Consider the following 26,733-nt stretch of genomic DNA (forward strand, 5'->3'; position numbering starts at 1 on the left):
CCGACGTGTTCAATTGCGTCCCAAAACTCCAAAACCAATAGCGCGCGCTACTCCATTTTCCTAGAGAGAGAAAAAACGACAGAGAGAGGAGAGAGAAAATGGAAATGGAGGTGGAATCGAGCTCGAGCAACTGGAGAAAGGAAGCGGACGCCAACCTTAAGAGGCTCCACTCGCTCCTCTTCGGGTCGGATCTCGCCGCTTCCGAAAGATCCGATCCGGTCCGCGGCCGAGGATCCTCGGCCTCCGCTCTGATCGGGTTCACTCGACTCTCGGACGAACCTAAGGATTGTTTCAATATATAAATTAACCCGATTCGATCTGATGGTAGAGTCGAAGGTGAGATCATATGCTTCGGTGCCTTGGCGCACGACTTCGATCGTATGGCCTACGTTATACCTAGAAACCCTAGAGATTTTGATTCAGCTGTTTCGTTGGGTTGCTTGAATTAGGGATTTTAGCTGGGATTTAATAGTGGAATATTTGAATTTGGCAACTTTAAATGAATTGTGCAACCATAGCGGTTTTGATTCAGCTGCTTAGTTTAGTTGCTTAAAATTAAGGATTTTAATAAGTGAAATTTGATAGTAAGATTTTTTTAATTTGAGAACTTTAAAAGTGTTGTGCACTAGCTTCCGATTTTGGCCCGGTAAACCCCCTTAAAATCCTAGAAACCCTGAAGACTTCGATTATTGTTTACTTTCTTAAAACTGAGGATTTCAGCTGACATTTCACTGGAAAATACTTGAATTTGACAGCTTTAAAAGAATTGTGCATTCGCACCTGATTCCTACCAGTAAACCCCCTTAAAACCCTGGAAAACCCCAGATGCTGTGATTCAGTTGCTCAGTATTTTTTTCTCCAGGTTTATGTAGAACTAGGGTTATCAAGTTAGGTAGTAAAGGGATTTAAATTCGGTATTCGTGAAAGAGTTGAGCAAAACATTTATTTCTGAATATTTTTTATTCATTCATTTTGTTTGGTTTTGGATTACCTAGTTCTTTTATCTTAAATTATCAGATGAAATGAAAATATAGATTAGGAAATTCTGTGGGCATTTAATAGTGAAGAAATCAATATTAATTATTCTGTGGAATTTAATAATTATTGTAGAATTAGAATTTAATATTTTTCACAAGAATCCTAGGTAACACGGACACTTCGTTTTGGGTGTTGTGTCCGTGTCTGACACGTGTCCGACACTGACTCTCTGCGGACACTCCATGGACACTTGTGGTTCAAAGAAAACCCGATTTCCCCATTACTTATATCCTAAACTAGTTTCTCTGGTAATATTAGGTTCACAACCAATTGGTTTTTAACCCGAAAACTAAAACTCATTACTTAAATATTTGAAAAACACCCATCGTACTATCCCATGTAGTCAAAACTAAACTTTTTGTTGTTAAATCATATTATTGGTTTCATTTAATTTGATTCTTAATTGTAATGGATAGAAAGAAGCACACAAATGTTTTTGGTATTTTCGTTCAATATTTGATCATGTGTGTGTATTATATACCGTGTCCCCCTATCCTACATTCTATTAATTTGCTGAGTACCGTGTCCGTGTCCGTATCCATGTTGGTATTCGTGTCCATGTCAGTGCTACCCAGCTAGAACCCGATTCTGACTAGTAAACCCTAGAACCTTAGAAATTTGGATTCAGTTTCACCTTTTAGTTGCTTAGTTTCTGGTTTAGATCTGTGTGAATTTAGGTTTTTTAGTTGACAATTGAATGTAAAATATTTGAAAGCTGGTAAAGCTTGAGGTTGGCCACTTGGACTCAACTATATATTGAATGCATTGTTTCTGATTTTTTTTTTTTTCAGATTGAATATGTTGGGTTAGTTTTGAATTGTTTGCTGAGTCTCTGTCTTTTACATGTAAGTCATCAGATATTAGGGAAATAGAGACTAGAAATTACCATTGACAATTAGTAAAATATTTGATTTTATTATTGTAATAAGCTGTCTATATGAAAAAGACCAACTCATCATGTGGTTCACAGATGGTAATGGCAACTGTTAGTATTTGATTATTAATGTATAATTAGTAATTTTTTTACTCAACTATGGGTAAACAAAGGGATTTAAATTGGAATCTGATAATAAAAGTTTTGAAATTTGGCAACTTGAAGAATTAGTATCAGCATGTTCAAAGCTTAAGGTTGGGCACTTTGACTTAAAGAATATTAACAGGATTAGTTTCTGGATTTTGGGTTCAACTGGCTGCGTTTAGGTTATCAGATAATAGGAAAATAGATAGTAAAATTTATCATTGGCATTTAATAGTTTCAAGAAGTTGATATTAATGGATTTTCTGGAATTCAATGTTCGTTGTCCTAAATAACTTGCTAGATGAGAATCCCTAACTCATGAATTATTACCCTCTGGTTAGCACACACTAATGGCAATTAGCGATTATTTGGTTACATATCTTTCCAGTTTATTTATTAATTCTTTATGTTTGTTCTAGTAGCATATCTCTATATATCTTCTCTAAGTATAATTACTTAGTTGGTACGGTAATTTTTCATCTTCTATTGTTAGTCATAAATCATATGACTCTTGAAGATCATCACTAGTATGCAATTGATAAGCACTGTAGTTTTTTATATTTTCTCTAATTTTTTCTTAACCCTTTTTTTCAGATTTTATTTTATTTTCATTTTCAAATGACTGCCATGGACATGCAGTAATCATCATAAACCTATAATGATTTACTTTGCAATGCCCATATGTAACCTGGTATGCCTGAAGCTTGTGATTCTCAAATGCCTTAGCTTGGGATATGGTACCATACTGGCAAAGAATGTCGCCGGTGTTTAATGCGGACATGTGAACTCACATTTAATTATATCTGCTTATAACTAGATTCATGTGTCACTCTGCATATTTATATGCTTGCTTGAGTTGTCAGTTTTCTCTCTATTACCCCGGAACAGATTTTATATGTTATTGATGCCTGTGAAATCATATTCCATGCTGTGCTAACAAGATTTGCACATACCAATTATGAAAGCAAGCCTGAATATGTAACTGCAATCTTATCTTAGTTGAAACGTTTGTTACTCTGTGCTTTCCGGTTTCATCTTTGTTGTGACATGGCTTCACCATAATTGTCGTCTTTTTCTGAAGATTATTTTCAAGCTGAAATGACCTTAAGCCTCGTTTGGTATGTGGGAATGAAGTCAAGTGAGAATGTAATGAAGGTAGGAATGAAATGGAATTGATGTGGGAATGGAATGCTCATTCTCATTCTCATTCTCATGTTTGAGTGTGATTAGAGAATTAAGTGAGAATATATTTAGGAAGGGCATATCCGGAATTTATTTTATTATTTTCATTCTCACTTGAGTGGTAATATCAATTCCTCGATAACTCACTGGGAATAGCAATTCCCGCATTAAGTGTGAATTGGTGAGAAGTGGGAATGATATTTCTAGCATCCAAAAATACATCATGTTTGATAAGCATGAATGAGAAGTTGGAATCACATTCCGTTTCCACTCATTCCCACGTAACAAACGAGGCGTTACTTTCAGGTTTTAATTTTTTTCCCCTTCTACACATCCTAAGGGCTAAGATATAGTAGCTTATGAATTCAGCCAGGCATTTGAACAAGCAAAAAGAGAACGTGGCCATGTCTTTACGCAAAAAGTGGACATTGATATGGAGATGATTAAGCAGTCAAAGTACTTCCATCATATCTTTGACAGATCAAACGGAAATACTACAGGCCAGTTGGTATGTAAACTTCTTACTGTCTGTTAATCTATTCCTGAGAATTATCTTAAGCTTGCATTTATGTTCTGTTAGTTATACTTTACTATCTAAAATATAGTTCCTGTATGCTGTGGATTGAATTGATTGAGACACTTCCACACACGTACCGGTTATTCAACTGATTCTCAAAGAAACGTTTAATCTTTTTGGAGTAAAAGTAAACTTGTTTAATTACCTATCTAGCATTCTGGCAGATTTTTAAATGCTGTATAAATGAAGCTGCCTTTTGAACTGGAATAAAAAAACTATCTTTTGTCCTAATTATAAATTCCCTTTGATATTTCTTCCTAATTATAAATTCCCTTTGATATTTCTTAGATCTCCAACACCACATCAGATGCCAATATATTCTCTCCTCAGGGATCTTCTATGACAGAAAAGCAGCAAATGCGAGCAAGTGAATCAGACGCACAACATGAAAAGTTGAGTGCCAGAGCTTCTAAGCTCATGACACAGACAAAGATAACGTCTATATATGGTAGCAAGGTTCTAAAGGCGAATAATATATCCCACAAGAAGCTGCCGAACCCTGAAAGTTCTAAATCTGTGGAGTGCATTGATGTCAAGAATGATGAAGAAGAAAAACCTTATGGGAGTAATCTGAGGCCAAAAAGGCGGCACACAGAGTTTACAAGCCCAATATGTGAAATTGTGAAATCACCACCTTCATCATGTAATGAAGAAGCAAATGTAGAGATCTCTGGCAACAGTTTTGTGACTGCAAGAGCAAAACTGGTATTACTTTATTTCTCAAGCTATCTGATATATGCTGAGTTATATGATTGCATGCTTTTTGCATTATGATGCATCTTATAATCGTCCAAATTCTGGAAAACCATAAAAAAGTATATCCACTGTTTTATAATCACACATATTTTTCTTTTTACCTGTTTACTATGTTAATTGTGCACGAATCCTTTCTCATTTTTTTTCCCAATTCTCTGATCTGTTCGATTCATCTTTTCAAACTGAGGATGAAGCAATTAATGTTGTGCGCAGCGGAATCGAAAATCTCAAACAAGATCAAAACAAGTACTACAACAGGCACGACACCTAATTTACGTAGTTCGGCAATATGCCTACGTCCACGGGACAAGGAGGGGATAAATCTCACTAATAGAGAGGGAGAGTACAAATAGAGATTATAATCACTCAATAATCTCACAAACAAATCACTCTTGATTTTTCCTCTACTCTCAATCTCTCTCACAAGATTGCCCAAACTACAATCACAAATCTCTCTTAATCACTCTTAAGTTTCTGCTATTTTTTTTCTTAGCAGCTTCTGATAATCTTCAGGAATAAGGAGGTTTTTATAGCCTCCTTCTCTGTCAATCAGGCCATCAATCAGGCCACAAAACTCCCCCCCTTTGTCAAAATAATCAGGCTATCAAAAACTACGGCATCCCCTTTGTCAAAAACTGTGGCAGCCACCAGCCACCTTATTTGACTTACAATCTCCACCTCGGTGAAGTTTTTCCAAAAAAAAACTGAGCCGACACCAATATCAACCAAATGTCCCACTTGTTGCGTCCAGTACGAAGCAGAACAAATCCACGATAACAGACTCAATCCACAACAAGTCGGGAACCCAAATAAGAACTTGAACGAACTCCACCATGTCGGTATGAACTCATCAAACTGGTTGCATCTAACTGACTGCCTATGTATCCTCTTGCCCAAGAAATCAAGCCTCACGTAGTTCATCCAAATAGCCTCCAAAGGCCCTCAACATCGAAGAATGTTCAATAACTCCAAGCAATGACCAAATTTCACTCCCGTGACAACTTTGGTCAACATACCTGTCGGATTGTCCTTTGTGTAGATCTTCTCCAATCTAACATCTCCATCATCCAAGACGTCTCGAACAAAGTGGAATCTGACATCAATGTGCTTTGTTCATGCATGATATACCTCGTTCTTTGCTAAAAAAATAGCTGACATGCTATCACAATTTACCCTGATGATATCTTGTGTAATCCTCGTGTCTTCTAATAATCCTTGCAACCACAAAGCCTCATTCACAGCTTCAGTCAATGCCATATACTCCGCCTCCGTAGTGAAGAGAGCCGTTGTAGACTGAAGTGTACATCTCCAACACACCAGTGCTCCTGCCAATGTAAACACATATCCTGTAGTAGACCGGCGCTTGTCAAGATCTCCCGCATAATCACAATCCACATAGCCAACACAATCCTGCACAATCTTCTTATTCTTCTGAAATACCAAACCAACATCCACGGTACCTTTGATATACCGTAGAATCCATTTTACGGCCTCCCAATGACCCTTCCCTGGGTCGTGCATATACCTAGACACCATGCTCATGGCCTGTGATAAATCTGGCCTCGTACACACCATCGCATACATCAAACTACCCACCGTATTGGTATATGAAATTTTGGACATGTAATCACGATCCTCAACTAAAACATGTGACAGCTTAGCTGGAAGCTTAAAATGGGGAGCTAATGGAGTACTCACCGTCTTGGCATTGCCATTAAAATTAAATTTCTTTAGCATCTTCTGCAAGTAGCTCCTCTGCGTCAACTTCAATCTTCCCTTCACCCTGTCTCTCTCAATCTCCATACCTAATATCTTCCTTGCTTCTTCAAGATCCTTCATCTTAAATTCGGATGACAGCTCATTTTTTAACTTTCTAATAGCTAAAGTAATCCTGGAAGCAATGAGCATATCGTCAACATATAACAATAAATAAATATACTCACCATTTTGTAGCTTGTGCATATAAATACATGGGTCATATGGACTCCTCGTATACCCTTCGCCAATCATAAAACTGTCGAATCTCTTGTATCATTGTCGCGGTGATTGCTTTAATCCATAAAGAGATTTTTTCAGTTTGCATACCAAATCATCATTTCCTGCAGCTTTGAATCCCATAGGTTGTAACATATAGATCTCCTCTTCTAAGTCTCCATGTAGAAAAGCTGTCTTCACATCCATCTGGACCAAATCCAAATCCAGCTGTGCCACCAAAGCCAATAGTATCTTTATCGACGAATGTTTCATGACCGGTAAGAATACTTCATTATAATCTATGCCCTCAAGCTGGGCATACCCTTTGGCCGCCAATCTGGCTTTGTATCGAATGTCTCCATTAGAAGATCCTTCTTTCTTTGCATATACCCACTTGCATCCAATTGTTTTTTTACCCTTCGATAGCTTTGCAAGTTCCCAAGTATCGTTCTTCTGAAGAGAGTGCATCTCCTCCTCCATAGCTTTCCTCCACCTGATTGAATCAGAGCTTGACTCTACTTCCTTATATGTAGAAGGAACCAAATCATCAATGACCTCAACTGACAAAGCATATGCAATCATCACATCATCATATCTAGCTGGCCAACGAATAACTTTTCTCGTTCTATTAGCTACAATGGACTCCTGAACATGACAATGTTCCTGAGTCCTAACATCCACTGTATCATTCACCTGCCCATCTGTAATCACGTCTCCTCCCAGTGTCACCTCTGTAAGAGCCTTAATGGATATAATGTCATCTAAAGTGTGTAGAGTCACATCATCCTCTACCTCTTACGATATCCCGTTAGTCTGACCTTCCTCCACCTGCTAAGGAACTTGAGGCCTCATCATGTGTGCCTCATCAAAAGTGACATCTCTGCTAATGATCATCTTCTTGTTTTGTTAGTCCCACAATTTGAAGCATTTGACTCCATCTCTAAAGCCCACAAAGACTGTTTTTTTGCCCTCGGATTTAATTTCCCATCATTCACATGATAGTAAGCTAGACACCCAAAAATCCGAATCAAATCATAATCACTAGCTACAAAACCAGACCATACATCTATGGGAGTCTTCCCATGTATCGCAGTGTACGACAACCTATTTATGAGATGGCTCGCATAAACCAATATCTCTGCCCAAAAGGATCTAGCCAATCTACTCTGTGAGAGCATACAACGTACTTTCTCCAGCAAGGTACGATTTAATCTCTCGGTCACCCCGTTTTGTTGCGGTGTCTTCCTAACTGTGAAGTGTCGCCTAATGCCGTGATCCCGACAAAACTGCAGAAATAGATAACTTTTGTACTCTTCACCATTGTCCGAACGGAGTACTTTCACCTTTTTACATATCTGCAGCTCTATTTTCTTTTTCCACTCCACAAATATATCCTGGACCTCATATTTATGCTTTATAGGGTATACCCAATTTCTCCTGAAATAGTCATCAATGAAAGTGACAAAATAATTAGCCCCACCAAGAGATGTGTTCTTGAAAGGACCCCAAACATCAGTATGAACATAATCTAATATACCTTGGGTGTTGTGAATTGCGGTGCCGAACTTCACCTTCGTCTTCTTCCCAACTATGCAGTGTTCACACAGCTCCATCTTGCAGGTCTTTGTACCATTCAGCAGCCCCTGTTTTGCCAATGCCTGCAAGGACTTATCACCAGTGTGTCCCAATCTCATATGTCATAAGCTGGTAGTATCCTCCTCTGTGGTAATTAAAGCTGCCAGACCTCCTGTTATTGTCTTACCCTTCAAATAGTAAAGATAGTTTTTCCTAACACCTCTCATCACCACCATGGACCCTTTTGTGACATTCAGAGTTGCATTCTCCAATATCACCCTACAACCTGCTGCCTCCAAAGTTCCAAGAGAAATGATTTTTTTCGTCAACTAAGGAACGAACCTCACTTCCTTCAGCTCCCTAGTCACCTCGTCACACATCCTGATCCGAACTGTTCCAATACCACCAATAGGATATACGTGATCATTTCTCATGAGCACGACATCCTTTCTTTCCAACTCCTCAAAGCTGGAGAACCAATCCCTTCTAGTGTAAATATGGTATGTAACACTCGAATTCATCATCTACTCCATAGAGTCGGCATAACACATTGACGGTAATGCAGGACATGAGTAGCCCGAAGAATCCAAATCTGAATTGTCGCTACTAGCTTTGGCAACATTCTCCTCTGAAGCTTGTACAGCTTTTTCTTTATTTTTTCCAGCTCTATCCTTCAACTTTGGCCATTCATTCTTCCAATGTCCATCTTTTTTACAAAAAGCTCATTGATTCCTACCAACACTCTTATGGTCATCTCTATGCTTTGATTTTGAGCGATTAAACTGACGGCGGTTTGAACTACGGCCTCTCACTGTCAATACATCTCCTGATGCATTCTCGAAGGGTTCACTGTCACTCTTTCTCAACTCATAATTAACCAATGCTGAGGTCACCTCTTTATAACTGACAATGGTTCTACCATTAATCATTGTAAGGACAAAGGTACCATAATCATCCTCTGGCAATGAACATAATAACAACATCGCTTTATCTTCATCCTCTACCATGATATCCATATTGGCCATATCCGATAGCAATTTTGTGAAATTATTAACATGTTCTCTAATTGAAACTCCCCTCTTCATTTTGAATTGGTAAAACCTCTTCTTTAAATGAAGTCTATTCTCAATGCTTTTCGTCAAATAATTGTCATTGAGTTTTTCCCACAACCGTTTCGCCGATGTTTCATTCATTACATTATAAATCAAATCCGACGTCAAACATGATCTAATAACCCTACATGCTCTACTATTTATTTTTTTTCAAATATTATCCTCCATATCATCGGGTTTCTCTAGTAATTCAAGAGTCTCCTCCAAATTTTGGGCATCTAATGCATCTATCACTTGACACCTCCACAAACCAAAATTTATATTGCCATCAAATTTTTGAACATTAATTTTTGTATTATTAATGCTCAACCTTTGTATCGCCTTAGTCAAGGGCGATCCCGATGTACTTGATTCAGTCATTTTCAATCTAATCTCCAAATTACACAACTACAACTTGAATTGAAAAAGAGCAAAATTAGGGTTTGTACCTCCAAATGAGAATCCGCACCGAATCCTCCAATTGATTTCTCCACCACTCCTTGGAAGATGAAATCCCTTGTAAAAACCCTAGCTTTCTCCTCCAATCCTCCAAAATTGAACCCCAAGCCAACCCGGAGCTCTGATACCACTTGTTTTGCGTAACAGAATCGAAAATCACAAACGAGATCAAAACAAGTACTACAACAGGCAAGACACCAAATTTACGTGGTTCGGCAATATGCCTACGTCCACGGGGCAAAGATGGGATAAATCTCACTAATAGAGAGGGAGAGTACAAATAGAGATTACAATCACTCAATAATCTCACAAACAAATCACTCTTGATTCTTCCTCTACTCTCAATCTCTCTCACAAGATTGCCCAAACTACAATCACAAATCTCTCTTAATCACTCTTAAGCTTCTGCTGTTTTTTTTCCTTAGCAGCTTCTGATAATCTTCAGGGAAGAGGGCAAGGAGGTTTTTATAGCCTCCTTCTCTGTCAATCAGGCCATCAAAAACTGCGGCATCCCCTTTGTCAAAAACTGTGGCTGCCACCAGCCACCTTATTTGGCTTACAATTAACAGATTATAGCAAGATCATGGTCAGAGCTAAATTAACATGCAAATATCTCCCTTAAAAAGAACAGTAGATCTATGTTAGGTTTTACATATACAATAATTTCATTTATATAGCGAAATATGTTTTCCTTTATTGGCTTCGAAGATATTAGAGTGGTAGTTGGATCTGAAAGCACAGCCTTTTCCAAATACTATACTTATCAAAATTTATGGAGTATTCTTATATCTACTCTTCAGGCCTCTATGTTTTCCATGTTTTCTCAAGATGACAACGATTTATGGGGACAAAGCTAGTCTGATAGTTTGTCTTTAAACTATCAAATTTCAGGCATCTGTTATGTAACCATTCTAATGAGAAAAGACCTGGGTATCATTTAGCAATCAATATATCATGCGTTTGGCAAAACTTTTCCTCCTCTTCAGATCGATCTAAATGGCAACTGCGAAAATTTGTTAGCACGTACTATGTTACACATCTGGTTCATATATCCTAAAGTTGGATTAGCAAACGTGCTATTATCAGTGATAGTGGTGGGAAAACGTATAAGAAAGTCGTGACATGAGATTCTATCTTCTTCCCTTTCTTTTGCTAACTTATAATAAACTAACGTTAGTTTAAATTCTGTGATTTCATATAATCAGAGATTTTAATGCTGCTGGTTATGAATTCTTATTTTTTTTTTCAGGAAAGGGATACAAGGCAAAAGCATGGTCTTGCAGGTTCTTCAAACGCATCTGTGTCCCCACAAAGTGACAACAATCTTGCTGGGAACATCAGAAACTATGGCATGAGGTCTGGTGGTTTATCTCGCCGTGGCTTGAGAGGTAATTTTGTCCCGCCAATCAGATCCAGTGGGGGAAATGCAGGAAATACGACATCAAGAATTCCAGGGAAATGTGAGGATTCATTAGAAGATTCAACAAGAAAATGGTTCGTACCTTTGAAGTTTGAACTATAGTGTTAGACATTCATAGTTCGTACCTTTGGGTTTCAACATTCATAGTGATTTCAAGCACTACATTTTGAACTATAGTGTTAGACTATGAAAATATAACCTCACCCTCATCATAACCATGAAGGCACCCTTTGCATTAAACTCCAAGTTCTAATATCGGGTCCTTCAGTCCAACTGTGTGTGTTTAAAACATTGAGGAGTTGTTGTAAATTAAAAGCAAATAAGGTGGTGGCGACTGACTAAACTTTGGAGCATAACCAAGTCCAGTGAGGTTTCCTGAGATTCCATGCGTTCTGAAAGAGTCTAGGAAAGAGGGATGCAAAATCAATATTTTCAATCCAATGATCCAAACAAAATCTAGCAGTGTCACCAACTCCAACATTCACTTGATGCTGGAAAGGAAAATCTCGCTCGCTTTGAGAATACTCCTCCAAGCACTGTTTTAAATATCGGCCGATAAACGATATTATCGGCCGAGTTATCGGATTTTGGAGCTCTCCGCTAGGATAAATTGGATTTTTAATTGGTTATCGTTTTTGTAGGTTTATCGGCGATTTATCGGCGTTATCGGCACTTATCGGCCGATAAGTAAGACTTTGTTATCGGGATTATCGGGATTATCGGCCCATTTTGACTAACATTATATTTTTTCAAGGCTATGATGCAAGTTTCGCTTTCTACAATTTGTTAGTGATTCTAAACATGATGATTTATATTTTGGTATGTTTATATTTCATTAAGCATGATTAGATTATATTTTTTAATTGGTATATTATATATACACATCATCCAGTATATCACTCCGATAAATACTACTTATCCCCGATATATCCCCGATTTCCACTATCCGATAAGGATTTTGGCCGTCCGATAAATCCCCGATAACCGATATTTAAAACCTTGCCTCCAAGAAGGAGACACCTAGCCGGAGATGGAGCTCGAGACATCCCAAATACAACATCTTCTGTAATAATCTTATTGCGCTAGTATTCCCAAGGAACTTCACCATTAATTAGAAATCTCCACTATTTAGAGAGGAGATAGATATTGAATTGTTCGATGAAGGACACCAATACCTCCAATTTCTTTACTCCTACACATCCTCTTCCATTTTATTTTACTAAATAAAATGCACCATTAGCCTCCTTATCTTTCCAAAAAAGCCTCAATGAATATGATCAATGTGTTTTATCACCCAATACAGAAGATGGTAAAATGACATATGGTGAAGAGGGATAGCAGAAAGGAATAAATTAACAAGAGTTAACCTACCTCCTCTAGAGAGAGAAGTTCCTTTCCAAGCAACTAGCCTTCTATCAACACAATTAATAACAGGTTGCCATCTGAGCGAGATGGTTTTGTAGATTTGATTGGAATTCCCAAATGTGTGAATCATAGTTACACAGTACGCGGTACGTAGCGTGTCACTATACGAATTCGGGTACGCAATTCGTCACTTAGAAAATTTGGATTCGTTAGAGGTTGCTTGTTTCGATGTGCAAGTTCGGTTAGTGGTACATTGTAAATTTTTTCAGGTGTGCTTAAAGTTTTTCAAAGAATATAGTGGAAAGCTAGAAAGCTAATTATGAATTTTAATATTTTTTTCATACAAAATATTTAAATATATTTTTTGGATGGAGTTTGTTTCTTTGTTCCGTTTTTTTCATAGAGCTCGTTTTAGGATCATTGTTTCGTTTTATATTTAATTAACATACGTGTTTTGTTAGAGTATAGTCATTGGCTCATATACTCTATTGTGTGTCTCCCTTTACTTAATTGCACATATTGCATTGCACCTTGCGCATGTGCACTTAAAAAGACTTTGCATTTAGCATACTTGTTAGTGGTATGCTATTTTTGGGGAACTGATTCGTGTATCAGAGGGAATTGGTTCGCAAATGTATCGGGAATCGGTTCACGGGAACTGTTCCATGGTTCGAGGGGGCTCGGGGAGTCGCGCAACGATGGTGTGAATGGAGGTGTACCAAGCTTGCATCTAAAATCAGAATGCTTGCTCACCCATGTCATGTGTATGAGAAAAGTTGTAGACGGCAGATTCGTGGAAATCAATTTTGAGGCCAGATTATTGATTGAGAACCATATAGGATAAGCTTCAAACACAAGTGACAATCTATCTCTAGGCATGAGAATTAACTATTAAGAGTATCATCAGCATAGTAAGGGCTAACAAGATTATCGGCGAAGGAAGTTCATGTATGTATTTTACAATGCTACTCATACCTGCTTTCTGGAGGATTTTGGTAAGAACATCCGCGATAATTATAAAGAAGAGGGGTGAGAGAGGATCTCCTTTTCTTAGCCCTTTTTTACACTGAATATAAGACCTTTTCACCATTTATGTTGACTGAGGATGTGGACATTGATAGAGAAAGATATCTAATGCAACCGTATAAGACCGAAACCACACTCTTTAGCGTTTCTAAGATGATTTGCCAACTTACTGAGTCAAATGTCTTTTTAAAGTCAAGGTTTAAAAGCACATCATCATTGTTGGAGTGAAAATGATAGACGATCTCCTGAGCGCACTTCACATTATCAAGTAAGAACTAGTTTTCAATGATAGCCAATTGAGCATTGCAAATGAAATTCAATTGAGTTCTAAATCAAAATATGCAATTTACATTAGTTTTGCATGGTTAGTACTTGTTACCTCGCTTTAGACGTATTCATAAGTTGATTAAGTTAGTTTGAATTGTCATGCACTTAAAAGATCATGCGAACGTGTTCTTTCTTTTTTACTGTGACGTCCATGGGTTCACACAAGGCTGCACTCCAAGGTGAATCCAATGATGTCAAACCTGTCATGCACTCATACTGTGCAACGATATGTTTCACTATCACAGAAATATCTCTGTAGTGGAATCAAATAAAACAGTACATGTAGAAGCAGATATAAAAGAGATGAACATAGAAAATCAGACATGGAAGTAAATGATAAGTCTCATAAATGATCAAGTCTCAACTGAGTAAAGTTATTCAACAATCTGATACAAAAAGATAAACGTCTCAATACACCGAGTCAAATGAAAATACATAGGTTCTCAACTCTCAAAATAAAATACAAATCTAATAATCCACTAAATACAAGACTAAACATCGGTGGAGCAAAAGTAACTAATAAATAAAATGACAACGACTATACTGAAAGTCCGTAAATCTGCGGCTCTTCGAAACTTTGCTGCCTGAAAAAAAGTTTAAAACAAAAAGAACAACAAAAGCGTCAAAACGCTATAGCAAGATCATCTCCATCCGTCCCCAAGGAAAGAAATACTAAGTATGATGGAGGCTCTACCTATAAGTGCATAGTCTACCTAGTTCATTTCCCCCGTATCTAATAGAATCAATATTTAGACACCTACAAAACGAGACGTAGTACATCGAGTAAAATAATCCAAACAAGAAAACCTTCATGTATATCATATGTCTTAAATTGTAGATACCTAAACATTAACACCGAACTAGAAATAAACAATCTAAAGAAAATCAATAATTAGAAACTCACAACACGAGACTGGTACGTCGAGCGAAATAATCCAAATAAGAAAACTCTCATGTATATACAATATGTCTCAAATTATGAATCGCTAAATATTAACTCTAAAACTAAGAATAAATGAATATAAGAAAGATAATACAGGAAATACCACATCATACATCTCCAAAAATATCATATCAACTCCTCATACTACCCTTAGTGGGTAAAACAGATATCGACACACTCGTGTATCTAAGGTGTGAAATACTTTCATAATGGATCATATCGATGATATCAATATTCACCTACACTTAGGTTATTTATTGAATCGTCCTTCTCCGGAATACTTCAACTTATCGCACCCCCGTGCGGACCGGTAAATAGATGTCAGTTCATTGCACTCCCGTGCGGACCAATAACTAGGTATGTCAATTCATCGCACTCCCGTGCGGACCGGTAACTAAGTATAATAACTTATCGCGTAACCATGCGGACCGATAGTTTGGTATATCAACCTTTGCGCATCTTCGTGCGGACCGATAAATAGGTATTTTAACCTCTGTGCATCTTCATGCGGATCGATAGATAGGTATATCAACCTCTGCGCATCTCTATACGGACCGATAAATAGATATATCAACCTCTGCGCATCTTCATGCGGACTGATAAAGAAGTGTAGTCTATCTGCGGTCTTATTGCATGACCCGACTAAAGCACTCGGAGTATAGTCCATCTGCGGTCTCATTGCGGGACCTCACTAACCCCATCCAACCGATCATAATTATAATATATAATAATAGCCGTTACTCTTAACAATTGTAACTTATTTAGATACCCCAAACAATGTAATCATGCATACTCAATCCCCGTACGTGTACTCCTCGAACTATACGTGAATATCAACTCACGTCTTGTAAAAAAATGCTCACCAAACGAACACACAAGTAAAAGATTCAATCTCACAAAAACCGACCTGATCAGTCGACCGACAACCTCATCGGTCGACTGATAGGGTTGTTCACAAAATAACAGGGCAAACACGAGCCCGTCAGTCGACTGATGTCGACTGATGACCTCCCGTCAGTCGACTGATGACAACTTCAGTCGACTGAATAGGCCGAAAATACACAGTTTGTTCTTCTCTCGTGTTTTCTTTAAAAACTCGGGTTTTTATCAGATTATATGAATAAAACTTTGATTCCATTGTCATGTATATTTAACCAAGAGTTTGTTTAAACAAGATGAATCACATGAACACATAGATCTAAGGTTTAACATGCAAATCAACCTAATTCTTATTTATTTCGACAATCTAAAGCATATAAATCATATTAAACTGTAATTAACTCATTAAAATAAATTCTAACGATCATGATCATGTTAATATACTAGTTTCAGATTCGTTCTATTGTTCTTGATATGAGTTTAGGGCATGAACATCATAAATTAAGTTCTAACACGTTAGATCTTACCCTAAACATGAAATTAGACACATATATTACATAAAAATATGATTTTTAATTTAGGGATAGGTTTGGACAGAGGTGATCTTGCCTTAATCTCGTGTGCAAGCCTCTGAAACGAACAACAAGCGATCCAAAGGTGCAAACAAACCGTTCTCTCTTGCCACACGTCGATGATCTCGCCTTCGTGTCGGTATGTTTGCTTCACAAAACTCACAAGAAATTGATCTAGGGTTTTTGAGGGGATAGGATGGCTGCTAGAGTTTAGAGATATCATCAAAGAGAAGAATTTTCGTGAAAAATACAGGTATTTATAGAGGCAAATCTGAAACAAAACTTGTTTGACCCGAACCAGGAAACTTAGTCTGACTGGGAAAACCATCTTCGGTATTTTGACTGTATTTTTCTCATCCGACCTCAGAATGAGGTGATTTAAGATTTATTGGAAAACTGTTGAAGAGACCTACAACTTTGGTCTTTTGAGTTTTTCCAAATTCCACTACATCGTTGTGTAAAACACATATACTCTTAACTGGTTGTTTTTTCAGATACCAGGCTCGTGTATATAGTGCATGATTTCACTCCTATATTCACATATATACATTGAATTGATCTGAAATCAATTTCTAGCATACTCAAACATTAATAAATGTTATTTATCACCATATAACATATTTATTATTATTTATCAACATATTTTTAAATTCACGGGGTTTTACATTTACATAAACTAGAATTTCCTCCAATAAATAATGAATGTAAAAATTTTATTGGACCTTGCATTTGATTCATGTGCACTGTTTATGTTTGTAAATCATTTTAAGGAGTTACGTTTCTACGTATATAATACCCAATTACTATATGCATGTGAACTCATGTATTTCACTATCATTCATTCCTATCTGCTTATCGTTGGGTCTCAAATTCAGTTTAGAAATGTTATGTGGTCCTGATGGTGAGCTTCCTGAGAAGTTGAGGAATCTTGAGCCTCGTCTTATTGAACATGTGAGCAATGAGATAATGGATAAGGATCCTAATGTTCGCTGGAACGATATTGGTAATTCAGACCTTCTGGAAATTATTGTCTTAATGTATTTTTTGTGCTTGTTCATTTCTTGGAAGAACACGAGTTAATGCCATGATTGATATTGTATATAGCTGGATTGGATCATGCCAAGAAATGCGTGACAGAAATGGTTATATGGCCTCTTTTACGTCCCGACATATTCCATGGCTGTCGGTCTCCAGGAAGAGGTCTTCTTCTTTTTGGTCCTCCTGTAAGTTCATTGTTTTACAAAGAATCAAAGGTATCGTGGAATTACTGTTTTAGGTTTTAGTGATTAATTACTCTGTCTCAGGGTACTGGTAAAACCATGATTGGGAAAGCCATTGCTGGAGAAGCAAAAGCGACATTCTTTTACATTTCTGCTAGTTCATTGACAAGCAAGTGGGTAAGTACTCATTTTCTCCTGAATATTTCTGATTGTGCCTGTACTTCAAGGCCATTTAGCAAAAGTGCCTATTGAAATGCATACTTACTATAAATGAATAGAAATATTATATTGGGGCCAGAGTAACATTCTTCGCTTGGTACTAGTTTAAGAGGGCCACGTGTAATTGCATGCTATTACGATTCCTGATAATAGAAAACTGCCAATATATGACTTGTTTATATTTTAAAAAAACACACAGACATGGCATAAATTTCTTCTGAACTAAGTGGAAAGATCACAATTTTTCAGCATAAAATGTGAATTTGGAAGCAGTTTCACCCCATGCTTATTCCAACTGCTTGATTTAAACGGATGGACATGCCATTGTAGTCTGTGCCATTTTTCTGATGTTATCTTGATATGGATCATTCTTCAATTCAAGTATTTGACTTATTTTCACCTTGGAGAGGATTCAGATTTGATATAGGAAAAATTTCTGCCTTCTTTTCCTCACTATTCTTTTGCATTGCGGGTACTTTCGGAATATTGTATCATGGTCGCATGAGCAGTGTCTGTGACTAACAAGGCATGGTTCCTAGCTGTCCTTGTATACCCTATGGCAAACCACTCTGCCTATAATTGTTTTAGGTACTCAGCACAGACTAGTTTGATCTCCAATCTCGGTTAACAACTTATTGTAAAGTTTGCTCTATCCTTGAGGGTGTTCTTGACTTAAGGTTGTACTCAATGACCTTCCCTGCTTTGATCAAGACTGGGAGGGCTGTATAAAAGCCTTAGCAGATGTACTTATGTCATAATATCTACACAAGTATATTTTTGATATATTTTAGCGTTAATTACAGAAACCCCCATGAACTTTTGGGGAGTTGCAGTAAACTCCCATTGATTTTTTTTAATTCCACTAGGCCCCCCTGAACTTTAGGAGTTATTGCACCTAAAGCCCCCTGAAATTTTTTATTTTACTAAATCTTACTTGAAAATTTATCTTTTAATCCTCATATTCCACCATCAACTCTAATGTGTGAATGGGTAAGCATAGGATAGAAAAAGAAGACGAAAATTCCCTTCTTACTCCCAAAAAAAAACCCTTTTATTAAAAACGAAAAATGGGTTTTTCTAGACTAAGGGATTATTTTCATTTTTTTGGCACATGCTTGCCATATAATATGTTAGAAATTGATGGTGCTAATTTGGAGATTAAATGGGGAATTTTCATGTGAAATTTGGCAAGAAAAAAAGCTCAGGAGGGTTATGTGCAATAACTCCTAGAGTCCAAGGTGGTTTAGTGGAATAACAAAAGTTGATGTGGGTTTATTGCAAATCCCCAAAAGTCCATGGGGTTTTCTGTAATTAACCCTATATTTTATGTGTCATTTGCATATATGTACTAATGTACATGGGTTATATCTCATAGTGATGATACTTTCTAGGCACGTGTTCATTTTCTCCAATTTACGTGTGGTAAAGTGGCATCTTTTCTGTATCTGCATGCGGTTAGAAATCTACTTCCTTATACTCCAATAGTTTTTCCTTTTCTTGATTTTTCAATGTCATCGAAGCCCTTGTAATGTGAAATCTACGTAGCAATCAGTGACAACAATTTCAGTAGTGATATATGCTATTTGCATTGGGCTGTTCTATAGCATTTCACTTCACATTTAAATGGAATCATTTCTCACGGGCCTCTTCTTGTATGATTGTTATGATATCCTTCTCCCTCCCACCTCAGCTGATCTTTCTACAGATTGAGGTTGTACTACAAACTAAATCAACTGAGTTATCAATTATTTAAATTAGTCTTGACAATTTGGTAAACTTCTTGCATTCAGAAATTGCATTCATTAGGCCCTGTTTGGTTCGAACGAAAACTGAAGAAAAGGAAGTTAAGGAGAAAACAATTTTCTGCTGTTTGGTTAGAAAAAAAAGAAAAATAAAAAGAAAAGGAAATTGGGGATTCCAGGAGAAAAAGACGATTGAAAATTTCCCGAACCTTTTCCTCGCCGGAACCCAGCGAAAGCAGGCAAAATTTTTTCGAGGAGAAGGAGAAGAGGAGGCGCAGCCCTTGTGTATTTGCTGTAAAGTTTATTCACTACAATGTGGGCCCCACATAGAATAGGTAATGGCTTAAAATTGCTCACTTGGTTGCTTGTAGGCGCCACGGGAAACAATCAAATCACTGCTATATTCATAAGTTTAGCCCGCAGATTTACAAAAGTTATATTTGAGTAGAGAAGGAAAGGAGATCTTATTGCGGCAATCTATAACAAGTCGTATATTGAGAAATTAAACTTCTACACTTGTCATAACACATTTGAATTTTATACTTGTATTGAATTATATATGTTATTCAATATTTTGTTATAATGACTTCCAAAGTTGTTTGTATTGGTTGTATTAATTTTGTTTATTTGCACTGCTTTTAACTGTTTGCATTAGTTTTATGTACTATTTGTATTGATTTGAATTTCATACTGAGATATGCTTGCATTAATTTTTACTGTTTGAATTGGTTTTATGTACTGTTTGTAATGGTTTAAATTTACGGTAAGTATGTAGAATCTTCTACTTTCGTCCTATATGAATTATTTTAAAAAGCCTTCCATAAGTTTTTTTTAATATGAAGACCGACAACCTTTGTGTGTGATCTGTACACCTTCATTAAAAAAAAGAATTTGAAAATTGAAAATAATTGGAAAATTAATAAATTAATATAGATCACTATATAATAAAATTAATTGCATTTTTTAATATCATTTTAGTGTATTAGCAAGCGAGAGATATTGTTTTTTTCATTATTTTCCTTCAAAATTTTCTCACAACTTTAATCCTAACCAAAATTCTAAAAGAATCCTACTTATCTTTCTTTTCCTTTTCCTTTTCCTTTTCCTTTTCCTTTCTTTTTCATTTTCCTTCTCTTTCATTTCCACTCGAATCAAACTTAGCCTTAAGGAATGATGAAAGGGTTGGACTCCTGAGACTTTAACTGGGCTATGCTTTATCAAAAATGCATTTGATAAAATATTTTCGTTCTTAATCATTTGATGCTACATACTACTTCAATATACAACTTACAAAGGTCACTTGGTCTTCTACCAACTCAAAAGCTGCTACTCAACCTGCAAACCTTTGCTTGTGAAATTTGCTCCTGAAAGCAACTCATAATTTATTTTTCTAAGATTGACTGAACCATGACTAGGATACGTTGAGACACCTTCTATATTCTCAACAATAGCGAAAATAGTTTCACATAAAATATACTCCCTTTCTTTTACCTTTTGTTAGTTGTGGTATCAATTCATGATTATTCATTTGTGATGAAAATTTGTTCTGCCACTATCACTGGGAAGTCTATTCTGGACCATTTCCAAGAAAACATCTGATTTCTTTTGTAGATTGGTGAGGGTGAAAAGCTTGTGAGGGCTCTTTTTGGGGTTGCCTGCTGCCGCCAGCCTGCTGTAATATTTGTGGATGAAATAGATTCTCTACTGTCACAGGTATCTTGTTAAACTCATTGAGTCTGTAGACCATCAACATTGCAGACTCAAGAGTATAATTTTTGTTGCAGCGGAAGTCGGATGGTGAACATGAATCGAGTAGGAGATTAAAGACACAGTTTCTTATTGAAATGGAAGGCTTTGACAATGGAAGTGAACAGATTTTACTTATAGGTAACCAAGGAATATATTGGATCTATACTATTCGTCAGTTAATTCCGTCAATCTTTTGCTATGAACTTCATGGATTATCACATGAACTATTTTTGATTTGTTCTCTATTATTTTTTTTATAGGAGCAACCAATAGACCTCAGGAGCTTGACGAAGCAGCACGAAGGCGACTCACAAAGAGACTGTATATACCTCTCCCTTCTTCAGGTAAATTTTGACTTGGAAATTTCAATCTATATCCCAAGTATTTTAATGAACTGCTTGATTGGTTATGAAGAAGCACGAGCCTGGATTGTCCGAAATCTTTTGGAGAAGGATGGCCTGTTCAGGCTCTCCGAGGACGACACTCAGTCAATCTGCAAACTAACAGAAGGTTATTACTCCGCTACAATTTTCAATTGTTGACATGGTTATTAGCATATCGTAAGTTTCCATCGTCCTCTCATACTGCATATTATTTGTGATTTCTCAGGGTATTCAGGGTCAGACATGAAGAACTTAGTGAAAGATGCTTCTATGGGACCTCTACGAGAAGCCCTGAGGCAAGGCATTGAGATTACACAGCTCAAAAAGGAGGATATGCGCCCAGTGACTCTTCAGGTTGCCTTTACACTAGCACTTTATATGTGTCAATAAAATTACTTGTTGGAATACTGAAATTTGCAACTTCAACTGCGGAGGGGAAATTCCTAGAAAGGCAGTTATAGTTACAGTTACAACTTCTGTTTCGTCGCAACTGTGTATTATTTACTTCAGTTGTAAAAAATTGCCCTTATAACGGAACATATAGCTGCAGGTGTACATGCCTTCTAAATATTCTCAGCTACAAGCATAATCTTCTTACAAACCAAACAAAATTTAAAACAACGAGCCCCTTGTACAAACTTTTTTAGGGTCTTTACATGAATCTTATTCTTCCGGAAAAATTCTGAAAATAGACCACATTTGCTAAATATTTAGCAAAATCGACCATTTTGCTAAATATTTAGCAAAATCGACCTCTTTTTGACCTATTGGCCAAAAAGAGGTCGATTTTCAAAAAAGTGGCTTGAAAACATACGGGACCACTGGTCCCGTATGTTTTCAACACAATAATTACAGATTAGAAAACATACGGGACTAGTAGTCCCGTATGTTTTCTGTCATATTTTTGGTGGCATCAAAATGTACGGGACTACTAGTCCCGTACATATTGCAGAGCCAATTTGCTTCTGCAACCAAATATATGAGACTAGTAGTCCCGCACAATTTACAGAGGTAATTTGTCTCGGCTAGCAAATATACGGGACTACTAGTCAAGTAGTCCCGTATATTTTGCAGAGGCAATTTGCCTCTGCCCATCAAACATACGGGACTAGTAGTCCCGTATTTTTGCTGGGCTGAGACAAAACATGCACAAAAAATGCATGACCCTCTAGCTGAGCATACAACCAAAATTTTTATCAAAATTTTTGCCACAATATATCATCTAACATTGTATACATTGATAAAAGTTATAAAATTAGAACATTATAACACAAATCAAAAAAATACACATTATCACAACACAATACATCATCACAACATCACATCCAAAATTCTACCAAAATTCACATCAGCACAAAATAATTCCAAATGCATTAAGTCTAACCATACGATAATATGTAGCTTAAGTAGAATAAATCCAAATGCATCAATAAATCCATACGACAATATATAATCTACATGGAAAAACTAACAAAGGAAAAATCTACCCCTCCCCCGTTGTGTCGGCCTTCGCACCGGCTGAGATCGTCGGCGGTCCCCTTCGTCTTGAGCTTGTATATGCTCGCTCTCCGGTTGTGTGTGGGGCTGTGACGGACCAGCTTGTTGTGACGGACCAGCTTGTTGTGACGGGCCAGCTTTATCGTCGTGCGTGCAAGATCTATCATGTCTACGTTGGCGCACATATGTAGTATCTTCAAGATCCACCTGCTCACGACCTTCATATCGATCCTCATGAGTTTGTTGAAAAGCTCTACGAACTCTCTTCACTATCCGCTGCAATATCGATACGTCTACAGAATCTCTTATGGCGGTAGTTATACCCTCATTTGCAATCCTCACTATATCGTCCAATGCGTCTATCTACAATTACATAAAAATATTGCTTCATATAAGAAACCAAAAGCTAACATAAAGATTAAAAAATCTATTATAATTTATAGCAATTTACTTACCCATCACCTCTCATCTAACCCTCTTGGTACATATCGAGATTGTTGGTTGTGAATCTCGATTTCGTCGACTGGGGGCGCAATTTGGGTGATTATCCAACGTCGGGTAACCCCCCAATACCATCTTATGTAATCGACTTCCTGCATCGGAGGATAAAACGGATCGACAATAAGTTGATGCCGATCATTCCACCGAGCTATGTATGATTGATGCATGCGCTGCCAGTTAATCTGATGTCCACCTTTAGACGCCTTTCTCTCTATTTGTTCGACCAATTGTGGAGCATGCTGTGTGAGTCCAAACTGTCTAAACACACGATCGGGTACGTGCATCTCCACAATTTCGAAACAAATGAGAGGAACTCTGGACCGCCATATGTCGTGTCCCTCCATACAAATCAGCGGTAGACGATGTAGGTAAGGTGCGTATGGCTGCCACTCGAACTGTAAAATAATCCATATATTAACTGTTATTTGAAATATATCGATAGCTTTAAACGATTGTAATTCAAATTCATACCTGAAAAATTTTCATTCGGTCGAGCTCCCCTCTGTAAAAGTCTAACTGTCTAGCCGGGACCTCATTATAGGCTTTAGTGATATTCCATCTGTAAGTTTTATATACGATAGATTTTTGTTCAAAAGTTTAAATGAAAAATAAAATATCAAACGAGATTAAATTCGCGGAATTTTACCTGCAGCCTAGTGGAATCTGTCCATCCAACTCTCGGATCGCGCATAATCGCGGTTTCAAAACCAGTCTCTCCCATGCCTAAACTTGTAACAATGTCAAACAGCCTTTGAGCTCTTTATTTTGCATTAAAGCAACCTTTGACATTTCTCGATATAGATATGCTAAAACAGCACTACCCCAGGATAATGTCCCACACACGTCAAAGTCTTCGAGAAGTGGTAACCACCTATTGAAAAATGTGGAAGTTAGTCCGATTTTCTAAAAATAGTGAGAAAAAATATCTTCTTATCAAAGTATAAAAGTAATAACAATTTATGACCTGTCTTACCTCAAATGCACTTTATGTTTACTTGAATCGGGAAAAAGAACCGTCCCGATCATGTGCAAAATATATGCTCTAGCATGTTGTTGGATCATGACTTCTGATGCATCGTGTAGCAATGAGTTAGCAAAATTCTCTTTTAGCCATTTCAATCTAATATACCCTCCAGGCAAGGACTCCGGTGATAGTCCTAACAAATTGTCACATACATCCCGCCAAACATGCCTATCTGTCCCCGTGACACAAGGACCATCAATGCGGAGTCCTAGGATCACTGCTACATCCTGAAGAGTAATAGTTGCCTTCCCAACACGTAGATGAAAAGTGTTAGTCTCGGGCCTTCATCTATCCATTAACGCATTGAGATAACGAGATTTGACTTTTAAGCATGCGAGAGAACTCTCCGTGAGCATACGAAACTTCGACAACCCCAGACTTCGGAATATTTTCAATGAACAACTCAATTGCGATTTGTTTATCCATAAGTTGTATCATGTCATTCAATTCTTCATCAGTGGTGATCTCTACCGCAATTGTTCTTTTTTTATTTATTGGACAATTACAAAAGACCTTAATGACATTTTCGGCATGATTAATTATGGTAACTCTGTACATTTGCTCTATCATTCTATCGAAATTGTAATTTCTAGACAACATGAACATTTTCCTAGAGCCTCCATCATATATAGGCAAATTATTCAGACAACATGAACATTTTCCTAGAGCCTCCATCATATATAGGCAAATTATTCATTCCAACACTCAATTTCCCATTGAATAAGCCCATCATATATAGGCAAATTATTCATTCCAACACTCAATTTCCCATTGAATAAGCAAATAATCGGAATTTCATTCGTCATTTTAACTGAAGAATTAAAATTTAACGTATACAAATTAGATATTTTACAAATTGATGATATAATTCATTATTTCCTCTAGATATTCCTCTAAATATACATATTAACTAAACGAAATGGGAGAAATTTATAAAAAAAATTGAAATTGTTACCTTGTCGAAATCGGATTTCGTTGGCGTTGGAGATCAAGTTCGGCGTTAGATTTGAGGGAGGAGGGGGTGAGTTAGCTTTGGGAGAGAGAGATTGGGTTTGGGAGAGATGGAGATTGATTTGGGAGAGATGGAGATTGGGTTTGGGTGTGGAAATCGGGTTTGGGAGAGATTTCAATGGGTTTGGGAGGGGGTGAGATGAGTTTGGGAGTGAAGTTGAAGAGATGAGATGGGTTTGAGAGTGAAGGTGGAGAGAGAAGTTTAATTTAAAGGGGAATAGCGGAATTTAGGGCATAGAGTTGATTTATTTCGACATTTTTACGGGACTAGTAGTCCCGTATAAATGGGTAGGTTGGCTCTGCAAAATGTACGGGACTAGTAGTCCCGTACATTTTGGTGAGCCACCAAAAATATGACAGAAAACATACGGGACTACTAGTCCCGTATGTTTTCTAATCTGTAATTACTGTGTTGAAAACATACGGGACTAGTAATCCCGTATGTTTTCAAGCCACTTTTTTGAAAATCGACCTCTTTTTGGCCAATAGGCCAAAAAGAGGTCGATTTTGCTAAATATTTAGCAAATGTGGTCTATTTTCAGAATTTTTCCTATTCTTCCCTTTAATTCCACGAATCATCATCTCTTCTGTTAAACTAACTACTATCATATTCTTCTTAATTATTTTCAACCAAGTTCTCTTAGACCTTCCTCTAGTCCTTTTTGTTTTATTACCAATAATTTTATCACTTCTTACTAATGCATTTAGTGATCTTCATTCTACATGACCATACAATTATTAGTTGCTCCTAACGGTTGCATCCTTGAACTTATAATTCCTTCATTTTGATGGAGTGAACCATGTCTTTAACAGCTGACTTTTTACTTTTCTTTGTTGTTGTTTTCTAGGATTTTGAGGATGCATTGCAAGAGGTGAGGCCCTCAGTTTCTCTGAATGAGTTGGGTGCATATGAGGAGTGGAACAAACAGTTCGGGAGCTTATCAATGTAGATAAATTTGCTTTTGCACATTTACGTGGCAAAATCTTTATTTGAAGAGTGGTTCCCATATTAATTTGAACTTATAAATTGTTTAAATTTTTTTTACTACATTTACACAAAGTGTTGTCGGGTAATTTTTTTTTCTTGGTAAACAGTGTATGTTTCGTTCAATGTTCAGCTAGAATTTGGTTGGTTCCATTGGTAACAAGCTGAACTCAAGGTAGCCAGTAGGTCCTATTTGCTCA

At 37.0% G+C, this 26,733-nt stretch overlaps 1 protein-coding gene and 1 long non-coding RNA gene across 2 annotated transcripts; one reads left to right on the forward strand and one right to left on the reverse strand.

The window, feature by feature from the left end:
• Positions 3,587-26,733, forward strand: LOC109823831 (fidgetin-like protein 1). The gene is made up of 12 exons (XM_020390229.1): positions 3,587-3,746; positions 4,104-4,520; positions 10,920-11,164; positions 17,078-17,205; positions 17,307-17,425; positions 17,507-17,599; positions 20,995-21,096; positions 21,168-21,270; positions 21,393-21,476; positions 21,547-21,642; positions 21,742-21,869; positions 26,397-26,733. The coding sequence occupies exons 1-12, from the start codon at positions 3,672-3,674 to the stop codon at positions 26,496-26,498; spliced, it is 1,692 nt and encodes a 563-aa protein (XP_020245818.1). The 5' UTR covers positions 3,587-3,671; the 3' UTR covers positions 26,499-26,733.
• LOC109823832 lies at positions 23,508-25,164 on the reverse strand. The gene is made up of 3 exons (XR_002242485.1): positions 24,487-25,164; positions 24,160-24,384; positions 23,508-24,072 (listed from the first exon to the last, which is right to left on the reverse strand). It is a non-coding gene; the product is annotated as an uncharacterized LOC109823832 (long non-coding RNA).

Source organism: Asparagus officinalis, chromosome 9 (assembly GCF_001876935.1).
Source record: "Asparagus officinalis chromosome 9, Aspof.V1, whole genome shotgun sequence".
NCBI classification, from domain to species: domain Eukaryota; kingdom Viridiplantae; phylum Streptophyta; class Magnoliopsida; order Asparagales; family Asparagaceae; genus Asparagus; species Asparagus officinalis.

Bases quoted from the DNA above. Each gene is read 5' to 3' on its own strand.
- LOC109823831 (XM_020390229.1), top strand. From the start codon at position 3,672: ATGGAGATGATTAAGCAGTCAAAGTACTTCCATCATATCTTTGACAGA. The intron at 17,206-17,306 runs GTAATTCAGACC...TATTGTATATAG, and splicing joins TGTTCGCTGGAACGATATTG to CTGGATTGGATCATGCCAAG. The intron at 21,097-21,167 runs GTATCTTGTTAA...TTTTTGTTGCAG, and splicing joins TAGATTCTCTACTGTCACAG to CGGAAGTCGGATGGTGAACA.